The following is an 11,325-nucleotide window of genomic DNA, read 5'->3' on the forward strand; positions in this document are numbered from 1 at the left end:
CATTAAAAAGCGTAGGTGTCTGAAGCAGCTATTTTGAATATCCAACGGAAAGCATTGTGGAAATGTTTGCTACGGTAGATTAAAGAGTTGGTGTACTTTTTGTGTTAATGCATTGACATCAGGCCTTTTTGCAATACAGGGCCATTACAATGGCTATTATTAGGGCTGACAAGCCATTCATTCCAATTACAATTACCAAAACACTGGAAGAAGTAAGCAAGGCAATCGTAAGTGAAATTGATTGCATCTCACCGCCACTATCTGCAACTTCCAATTGATGACCTGGTATTGAGCCTCTGCCTCTGCTATTCAATTTGTGTGTGAGTGTGCATGCCTGTGTGTGCGCGTGCGTGTGTGTGTGTGTGTGTGTGCGTGCGTGCGTGCGTGCGTACATGAGCACTTTCCTTTTTTCAGCTACGATTTAAAGGCTTGTAAAGATCTGTTGGGTAATTTGTTTAGAACAAGTTTAAATGCAGGGTCTCTTCAGTTTAATGTGAAAGCATCACAATAGTTCATTCCATGCATACAGTACATAAATAGTGAAAGGATCAGCTACTCCCTCCTCCCACTCCACTAGTCTCCTTCCCTCCTGTAGTACTCCTGGTGTTCTGGTCAGTTGTACTTTCTCAACTCTGACCCCATCCCCATGATTGCCCCAGAAAACAGGTGACATGGATCTTTGGTTGTTTTGGGAAATAACTGGAAAAATAATAATGAGCAACGGTCCTCATTTCAATCTCCAACCTGCAAAAAAAAAACAATCCCCAAAAAGTAACCTGGGCAACTAGTGACAGGAAACAGAGGAGGAAGTAAGATGTAGATAAAGATGTGAGTCACAGTCATAAAGGCAGAGAGAAAAATAACAACAAAGATAAAGGGAAAGACAATAGAGAGGAAGATGGAGAGGGACAGAGATAGAGAGAGAGAGACAGAGATAGAGAGAGAGAGACAGAGATAGAGAGACAGAGAGAGAGAGACAGAGAGAGAGAGACAGAGAGAGAGAGACAGAGATAGAGAGACAGAGACAGAGATAGAGAGAGAGAGATAGAGAGAGAGAGAGAGAGGGGGGGGGAGAGAGTATAATGCTGCAGAGAGGAGGGCTGGTCTGACCCCAGACAGGAGTGAGATCTTACCTGGCGCAGGTTGCGGGTGACGCGGACATCATGCCAAGTGTTGTCATTAAATTTGCCATTGACGGGCTCCACCAGCGCCTCGAAGGCCCCGGAGCCCAGGTTGATGACCAGCCACACAGCGCCGCTCTTCAGCGACAGGTTGACGTAGTCGGCAGACTTTCCCGTGTGCAGCATCAGGCCATTCCTCTGGAGGGTGCGGAAGGAGAGCGTGATCTCGTCCGTGCTGCTCTGGATGGGTGTCAGCGACAGGTCGTAGCAGAAGAACTCGTTCCCCTTGAAGGTGGCCACCGACTCTTCCTTCCCTGGGTGGAGGGATTGATAAATGGATGGACAGACAGAGAAACGTAGGATTAGAAAAAGGAGGAAGAGAGAGAGAGAAAGAAAAAAGAGACAAGAGGAGGAAGATTGGCAGAGAGAGAGGGGGGAGAGAGAGAAAGAGAGAGAGGGGGGAAGAAGGTGTTACTCCAAGGTTGACATCCTTGTTGCTCCTGTCAATCTGAATCTGTCTAGCACACATGCCCTCCTTCCACTCCACTCTAACAGCAACAGTCAAAACAGTCAGCTCACACAATGCACACCTGTCAAACACTGGACAAAGAGCAAGGAAGACACCATTCCCTCAATGTCCAGAGGAAAAAGACAGACAATGTCCTGTCATACTATCAAACTGTCATACTGTCGTAATAACTGTTAAGAAGCTCTCCGCACAACAACAACCATTCACCATCCTCTATGACCACGTGCTGTAAGGTGTCATTGTGCATCAACACATTCTCATCCCCTATTATAACAATAGCTAAGTGGCTCCCCCAACACAACATAGACACCCATTCACTATCCTGTGTGACCACATAGCTGTGGGTGCTGTTGTGTATCAACACATCCCGGCAGACAGCGTGATCCACAGTGACAATATCATCCTGTTGTAATTTGCAGACGTTCCCAGAGGAGACCCTGTGGAGAGATCTAACCCAGGTAATGAGGTTTACAGCCGAGTCAGGTGGAACCCTGAGAGGAGGGGATCATCTAATCCCATTTGTCCCAAAGTTCTATTCCTGCAAATCACTCCAATCCCTCCACACATTACCCTGGGGAGTCTGGGGAAGGGGGCAGATAGATTGAGAGCCACCATCTCCCGAGCAGCTGAGTTACAATCCTAGCTGGGAGGAGAGTGGTGAGAGACTGGTAAGAGAAGTTAACACTCCTCACAGAATTTTGGATGACTAATCACCTACAGCAGAATTAGTAATACTATTAGAATTAGCATGAAAGGTTTTTTTTCTTTTTTAAGAAGTATGTGTGTTATCTATTGAGCATGATGCCAGGGTATGATTTAATGTCTATGACAATATCCAAGTTTTGCAACCCTTTTGTCCTGCATGCCTGCATATACATTGTAGTACGAGGTATACACAGACACACAACATACACTGACTGACAGAATCAGAAACTATTGGTGCCCAAATGATTTCCCTTGATAAGGAGATAAGTTATTGTTAACATCATTGCTTATTTTTATTTTTTTTAAAGCGAAAAGTATAATGGCATAGAGAGAGAGAAAGAGAGAGAGAGAGAGAGAGAGAGAGAGAGAGAGAGAGAGAGAGACAGAGAGAAATCTCCTGTAAACAGACTCCTTAACGGTTTCTGTGCTGCTGATGTTGTAAGAACAAAAGCGTGGTAAATGGACCGTGGAAGTCATTTTCAATTATGTATTAAGTTTGAGCAAAAAAAATGGGGGTGGTTAACAGTAAGCAACAAGCAGCTTGTGATTGCTTCTATGAGCCTAGTGCCAGACAATAGAGATTGAGCTGCTTGGAATGGAAAGAAGCAGCAGAATACGTTCACTTTTTTCAGCTTCTTTGTTTAGACTGTTAATGAACTGGCAGCAGAATCTTTTTTTGCTGTGAGGGCATTCAGAATGACAAGAAAGGGCGAGGAGACGCTTTTCACTGTCGCACCACTGCGTTGTATGTAGATGACAGCATGCTGATGCTATCTCTGACCCTGCTGTGCTGCATCACTAATCTATGTCCCACAATAAATCTTCAAAAAACCTATTGACTCTCGCCGGGAAGTCAGCACACACAGCTAGCGTCAGAACCGCTCAGGACACCCACATTATTAAAACACTGATTTGATCTGATCTCTCAGCATATGACATTAAGATCTATTTCAGCATATGACATTATGAGGTTGGAGCTGTCTCAGCATATGACATTATCGTTGTGTCTCACCACCTTCTATAGAGTATTTTCTCGACTCCCCTCTCAGAGTTCCCTGCTAGGATCCAACAGTAAGCCCCTCTCCCCTATCCTCCCTTAACTGTGTATGCTCTAACAAGCCACTGATCCCCCCTCTACACTACAGAGCCCAAGAAAAACCCACTACTTTCCCAGGAGTAAGGAAGAGACCACTTCAACTCCGCTTTCAAACGGAAAACTAGTATAAAGACCTCTCCTGTCTGTCTGTCTGTCTGTCTGTCTGTCTCTCTGTCTCTCTCTCTCTCTCTCTCTCTCTCTCTCTCTACTCAAATCTCTTTTCATATTGCCGAACAGTTTAGGATTGACACAGTAAGAAGAGGCAGACACACCTCAGGCTCGGCATTCAGTAATAATCTCTAAATCTGTTAATGCAACACAGTACCACATCGAACGTGCTTGTATGGCGGTTATCGCAAAAAACTCACAGTTGCCACCCCTTCTTTTTTCTCTCTATAAAGAAAACTCGCCAATTCTTCCTTTCTCCTTGTGAGGTTTCCTGATACGGCATGAGCTGCCTAGCCAGTATTCTCTCTCTTTGCAAAGGTGAGTACATTTATAACGACATCGAATTGAAGCCATACTGTATGTTACTATTCTGTGAACCATCAGAACAATGTAATGACAATTCTCTTTAGTCTGTAGAGTAGTGGTTAGCATGTAGACGAGGTTGGAGTTCCAACCTACATGGGATCAATAGTATTGACCAACTTCCCAAACACTGGAAGTGGTGGGCTTGATGCTCACAAGGTAAAGACGCTCTTTCAGTACCACTGATAGAATTTCCCTGATTGGGTAAGGTGGCTCACACACACACACACACACACACACACACACACACACACACACACACACACACAACACGCACTAAGCTGATCGCCAACACTTACTCGCTATGGCTGGTCAAGGACTGACATGGTGTAGTGTATGAAATGTTATATGTCAAGGACAGGTCATGTAAGGGTCATGTAAGGGTCATGTAAGGGATCTCAACTCCATCCACATATGTAAACTAAGCCACTCAGCATTATGTGGTGACAGGATACAGGACACCAGCCATGGGATATGCATGTAGCAGATGAGCCTTGTACAGTATGGTAGAGAAATCTGACGTACAGTTTGAGCCAGTGAGTATACTGTACATAGCCAGAATACCTCAAATGTAAATCAATTCAGTGTGAAATATTATCGGGGTTCACTATCGCTTTACAAATGTTCCTTTTTAATGTTTTATTTTTTTATTTTTTAAGGATTCCTTAATATAGACTTTTATTAGAGTAATACAAGTGCAGTGTACCATGTGTTATTAAATTGGATTGGGTTAGGACTGGGAGAGAGGGGGAGGATTTAATAAGATGAAAGGCATGACTGCCTCCATCACAAACTTGTGTGGCATATTAGTCAACGCATAATGAACCTTAGCATACTGCTTTTTGGGTGATTTGATTATATATAGTAGGCTAATTAGGTCTGGGAGGGGGGAGAAATAGAGAGCTGGATGGAAGTCTGTGAACGTCCAACGTTTGTTTGTTTGTTTGTTTGTTTGTTTGTTTGTTTGTTTAAGTCACACACAGCAGGGGGTACTGAGGTGCTCTGGTGTAAGAAAGCATCGCTCCAGGGGCAGGGCTCCCCTCCCTCTGCTATGCTCTTTTATTACCTACTTATACAGTACACTCGCCTGACTCAGGGGGCCATTGAGGCACAGAGGGAGGTGTGTGTGTGTGTGTGTGTGTGTGTGTGTGTGTGTGTGTGTGTGTGTGTGTGTGTGTGTGTGTGTGTGTGTGTGTGTGTGTGTGTGTGGTGGGGAGGGGGGCTGGCAAAACACTGCTATTGTTTATTCACACTTCACACCATATTACCTCACCTTCGTACCATCCACACTGTCATCACCACCACCACACCAAGACTACCTCACAACCCTAAACAGAAAGAAACTGCATTACAAAGAGAGGGCTGGGAATGGTATGATGTATTTTAATACTTTGAAGCATGGTCATGAATCACAACAATCCGCAGGAGTCTAGCTATAGTATCCCATATGCCAGCCCTCAGGCAGAAGGTGTGTAACTGACCTACAGTATGTATGTGTTTGTTGTGTGCCTGTTCAGGGCGGTGACAAATAAACCACTCTCTCATATGCAGCCATTTGAATGCAGTATGCGGGGAAGTGAAAATGAAGAGAGGGAGCCCGATGGAGGGAGAGAGGGACAGAGGGAGGAGGAGGGGGGAGAGACAGAACGGATTTTCAAATGAGTGGTGGAGGGGGGAAGGGGTTCTCGTCAGTTGGGAAGAAAAAATGACAGGACAAAATGATTGATATGTGTTGTTCACATCTCAAGACGATGTGCTCCACTCCTCATGGATTTTTCTTTCCCTCAGATATAAATCTAAACTGTCAAGTGTCCATAGAAAAACATTGTGGTATTCAAAGCTCAGACGAGCTAAAAAGATACGTGTAGTACTCGAAAAAATCCCCGTCTCTTCAAAAGAGTCACAATTGCACCTCAAAATGATGCCTACTGAATGAGCAAGTAGTGATAACACTACATATGGATCTGCTGAATATGCTCATTTATAAACAGATTTCTAACACTTTAAATTCTACGCATAATGCTTTATAATGTGCTATATGCTAATAAAACACTGCAGCAAGGTGTCCATTTGAAAGTAGCACCACATCTGAACTTCAGCCCTGGGAATAGCACAAATGTTGAATAAGGTGTAATTTCTTTGGCGCTCTGTTTTGTAAAGGGTTATTGATTTCAAGCCAAACTGACAGAGCCTACACCATGTTAGTAATTCAGTGAATAGCTTCTCCGTCTCCGAGGTGGTTCAATGGCGTCATCGACAAAAGGACTAAAGAACAATGGCTCCACTATCAACCTCAGTTCTCCTGTCTCGGTAGAAGTGGTGATTACTGTATATCGATCTGTAGACTGATTATGCTCCTATAATGAAGGGTATAATTTGCTGTCTGCCTAACTCATTACTAGAAGTGTGATCGTCTTTCTGCGCAGCCACATTCTATTTCTATTCCGCTAACACTCATTGACCTAGCGGTGAATGCAAGGCAGCAGTTCTTTTTGTTTCATTGACCTCGTCCATGTGTGATGTATACTATATGAAATGTGTTATCTGTGGATAGGGATTGGCAGATGTATGTACCTCTCATTCAGTCTCTTATAAGACCACTGCTTAAAGTTAAAGGTGCAGCATGTAGTTTTGGGTGTTGCTGCTAAAGCTGGCCACACTGAAAATTTGATAAATTTGCCCCCCCCCCCCTATTATGCCCATTTGAAATGCTCATGTTGCCTAAACGCAACGCAGGCGTTAAGTACAGTACTGTAATCACACATTGATGCTTTGTATAGGCTATTCTATTATGTAAAATAATAATTTGTGGCTCAAAAACTGAATGAAAACTTACATTCAGAGTCTGTATTTCTGTATTACTGTATATGAGGGTGTTAACTGCCAATATTTGTAACAAAAAAACATATATATTTTGTCCACGTTTTCTGCAAGAGCAAGAGAGTATACAGTACAGTATGTTGAAAGTGTGTGGTTTGCCCCCCCTACTATGCCCTATGTTGAATGTAGGCAACATTGCACTACTATTGATAGGAGTGGTTGGAATGTACCTCAATGGAATCCAACACTTTTGAAACACACCTGATTCAAAAAAAAAAATCAGAAATGTGTTATTTGGGGTCTCCTTGGGCAAAACACCTAATCACTGCTTAATTTCCATGCAAGGAAAACTGGGCCCAGGTACCTATGGGTTAAAGCTAAAATCGACATACTGGACCATTAAGTCTGGATTGCTGTAGGGTGAAATAGTGAGAGTTATTTGAGTTCTACCCCTTGTCCTCAAATACATAAGCTCCCCATGCGTGTATTAACGTATTTGCATGTTAGTAAGCCTGGATTTCCACAGTGACAGGGACAGTACAGTACCTTACACTATTTGTACATGGAGGGTATTATAGTGTAAGAGGATACAGGTATTGAGAGCTAAGCCCTGATAGCCCTTGTTAGAATATTGTGAGGTATCTTTGAGGAAGGTTCTGCAGTGACATTTTGTCATAACTCAGGCCAAACTTAATCTGCGGGGAAGTTTGCAAAATTGTATCTAAAATTCAATAGTGTGTGGATATTTAATCAATGCAACTGTATTTATCCCTATGTATGTTTTGTAGCAAATCAATGTGTCGACTTGAATTCATTCCATTGCAAAGTTTTCCCTTTTATAAACGTGTACACCAATTGATAAATTGATACTAGTACATTCACATTGATACATTGAAAATGTATGTAATGTTGAACCACAAAATGTGATCAGATATTATAAAGATGTCTCTACTGCAGTTTGAGTAATTAGCAATTTTAAGTGATTTGTTCATCAATTTGCTGCAATGCACACTGAACTTTCACAGTTACATAAAGAGTCAACTAAGTGTCTATAAACGGTACAGTGCCCTACAGTGCCAACACTTTGCGTTGAAAGACACTTGATGAAACTCAATACGATTCCCAACCTATAAACAGGGACAGAGGTCACTCTTTAAGAGCAGAAATGACTCAGTGTAATTTTAATTTTAACAGTCGCTGTTCAGATTGACAGCAGTGTAAGGTCACACAAAGAGCTGGTGAATAGGAAACGTTTGAGGAGGATGTAACAAAACAATATCAGCAGCATAATAATATGCACTTATACTGTAGGTAGAAGCTCATAGTGTGAAAAAAAACACCTTGACATTCCACTTAACAAAGTAAGACAGAGTTCTAGCAATGATTTGAGATAATTTTACGTGAGGGGCTTTAGTGTGACATTTCCAATTTACATCCCATGTGTGAATCAATCGTTGTAAATCAACACCCTGCTACCTGCAGCAGCCTCCATGTACTAAAGCCACTCTCTGTTTCCCCTGAGTGTCTGTTGGCATTTGAACAAGTGTTTTCTCTCTCTCTTAGATATTTTAGACCGATTTCTGTTTTTTCTTTATCTCGAGGTAATTTGAGGTGCTAAAGGATTAATGAGATGCACTTACTTAGACAAAGGACCCTTTAATTGCTTGTTGCCTCGGCAACTGCCTGATTCTAACCCACTGGCAACGACACTCTGATGGCATTGTGACAGCCGCTCTAGCTATACCTGTCTCTCTCTACCTGCTTCCCCCCCTTGCACTCTTTCATTTTTCCTCCGCAGTCAGTCTGACAGGTGACTATTATCACAGTTGTGGTCTGTTTGCTCTCAGGGCCTGACACAGGGCACAGAGTATATGTCACTCAAGCAGAGGCTAAATATAGACTTGTGTGCTCTTTAACGACATGTTCATCAGCTATGTAGCTGGATATTTAGCAGAAGTTCAACCTGTCATATTAACGTTAGTTGCAACTTGCCCCCCCTGCAGTGTCCAGATGTGGTGGTTAAAGTGTGGATTGACCTTGAAAGGAACACAATGTAACACCAACCACAATTACAGCAACAAAACTAACAATAGTACTACTCACTTCAGCCTGGTAACAACTTTATTAGGCATTGTATTATTTGCATAGCATACTAACTCATGCAGAAGACAGTAAGGGGGCCTTACATTTGATCTTATGCGATAAATGAATATCCTGCATATCCCTGCCAGCATGTTTTCCCCACATAATATTTAGAACTGATTTTAAAGTCCTCCAACTGATCTATAGCTATTGATATCCTATGTTCCCACACATGCTCTCGGCTCTCAAGATCTTGTGGTCCCTAAAATGTAAAAACAAACAGCAGATTGCAGGACCTTTTCACATAGAGCTTCTCCGCTGTGGAATAGGAGGCTAGTCCATGTCAGGGAGGCTGAATCAGTCTCAGCTTTCAAATCCAGGCAAAACCCCCACTTTTTTGCCCTATATTAAGAGCTATACAGTACCCCTTATATTGTGTTATTGTTGTTATAACAACATGTACTACATGTACTACATGTTTTTACTGCCTCTCACTGTGGTAGGTCTGGGTCTGAGCAACCCAGACCCTCCATTGCTGGAGACAACACACTCGTCCATTCACAGGTTTGGTACTGTATGTTTTGTTTTTGTAATATACATTAGGTAATGTATTTAAAAAAAACACCCTGTATATCCCTTGATTTGATTCTATGCAATCTTTTTTTTTATGTTGTATTGTATTTGTACAGTGTGTTGTGACAAAAACTCAAATTAATGTATATGTTGTGAGTTTAATAGAAACCTGGGCGTGAATTAGATGCCTGTGCTGCTGTGCTAGCCAACAGACTGGATGGTACCATTGGTACAACATCAGCTAATCTAATGCCTAAACAAAGCTATGCAGGAGACACATACACTACAGTAACACGGTTCAATGGGACTCCAACACAAAGGAAAATAAACTAGACAGTGCTGAAGCCTGCTAGCACCATGCTAGCAGTGACAATGACTCTATTTACTTTCATACAATCACTCTTCACACAGAAAAAAAAAAAAAAAACATTATAATTGCATTGAAATCCAGGCCAACTGCCTGGAGAGATACATAAATCGCATTTAATGAAATGCACTTTTTAGCACAGTTCATGGCGAATGACTGTCGATAAAAGCGGAGGGAAAGAGAGAGAGAGAGAGAGAGAGAGAGAGAGAGAGAGAGAGAGTCTTTGTTGAAGGGTGCCTGACATTGTTTTCCGTGGATTGTTTTAATTGTATTGAATCCCTGGCAAATTGCCTGAAAAAAATCATCGTACGTAAATTGCTTTACTTAATATGTTAATGTCTGTGTCAGGAGGGTGGGGGGCGGCTTGCTGTGTGGTGTGACTCTGTGGTTGAGCTAAGGAGAAACAAGCAGCAAGAATACCCAGCTCTCGGTCAGCCTGAACTTGGAAAGAAAAGGCACAGCGATAACAGACCAAACAAAAAAATAGTTTGAAACTGTCACTGGTCTTGCTTTCATGTCTTTAACCAACAGAGGAATGAAGACATTTTAATGTATCAAAGGGGGCATTGCAAGTACAGTGCATTCGGAAAGTATTCAAACCCCTTAACTTTCCACATTTTGTTATGTTACAGCCTTATTCTAAAATGGATTAAATTCATTTTTTCCTCATCAATCTACACACAATACCCCATAATGACAATGACTTGAGATGTTTCTACGACTTGATTGGAGTCCACCTGTGGTAAATTCAATTGATTGGACATGATTTGGAACGGCACACACCTGCCTATATAAGGTCCCACAGTTGACAGTGCATATCAGAGCAAAAACCAGGTCATGAGGTTGAAGGAATTGTCCATAGACCTCCGAGACAGGATTGTGTTGAGGCACAGATCTGGGGAAGGGTACAAAAAACATTCTGCAGTATTGAAGGTCCCCAAGAACACAGTAGCCTCCATCAGTCTTAAATGGAAGAAGTTTTAAAACCACCAAGACTCTTCCTAGAGCTGGCCGCCCGACCAAACTGAGCAATAGGGGGAGAAGAGCCATCGTCAGGGAGGTGACCAAGAACCCAATGGTCACTCTGACAGAGCTCCAGAGTTCCTCTGCGGAGATGGGAAAACCTTCCAGAAGGACAACCATCTCTGCAGCACTCCACCAATCAGGCCTTTATGGTAGAGTGGCCAGGCGTTTCATTTGTTTAATCCATTTTAGAATAAGGCTGTAACATAACAAAATGTGGAAAAAGTGAAGGGGTCTGAATACTTTCCAAATGCACTGTACATGGGGGAGAGAATTGACCATCGACTTACAGTAGGAAGGTAGTACAAAATGAGCCAAACTCTGCAGAAGTAAATGGATAGGCAGAGGAAAGCTGTACATGATGTTTAACCGCTAACCAGGTGTTAGGGTTAGGGTTAGGGTTAGCGTCTTCAACTGAAGACGTTTTTTAATGAGCAGAACTTGTTGCTAAGGTTTTGACCTCTTGACCCTAGTATCC

The 11,325-nt window shown here is 42.5% G+C and overlaps 1 protein-coding gene across 6 annotated transcripts in view; it reads right to left on the reverse strand.

Moving 5' to 3' along the window:
- nrxn2b (neurexin 2b) overlaps positions 1 to 11,325 on the reverse strand; it is a gene marked incomplete at its 5' end in the record, with an annotated part of 459,423 nt that overhangs the window by 304,746 nt on the left and 143,352 nt on the right. For 5 of the 6 annotated variants that reach the window (XM_083665752.1, XM_083665751.1, XM_083665749.1 and 2 more), the window contains one exon: positions 1,134 to 1,435. In XM_083665752.1, coding sequence (XP_083521878.1) covers positions 1,134 to 1,435 — 302 coding nt within the window. Of the gene's footprint in view, positions 1 to 1,133; positions 1,436 to 11,325 lie in introns of those variants that run through there. The other variant, XM_083665754.1, reaches the window with a different exon arrangement.

The sequence above is a fragment of the Argentina silus genome, assembly GCF_951799395.1.
Source record: "Argentina silus genome assembly, chromosome: 1".
Lineage (NCBI taxonomy): Eukaryota > Metazoa > Chordata > Actinopteri > Argentiniformes > Argentinidae > Argentina > Argentina silus.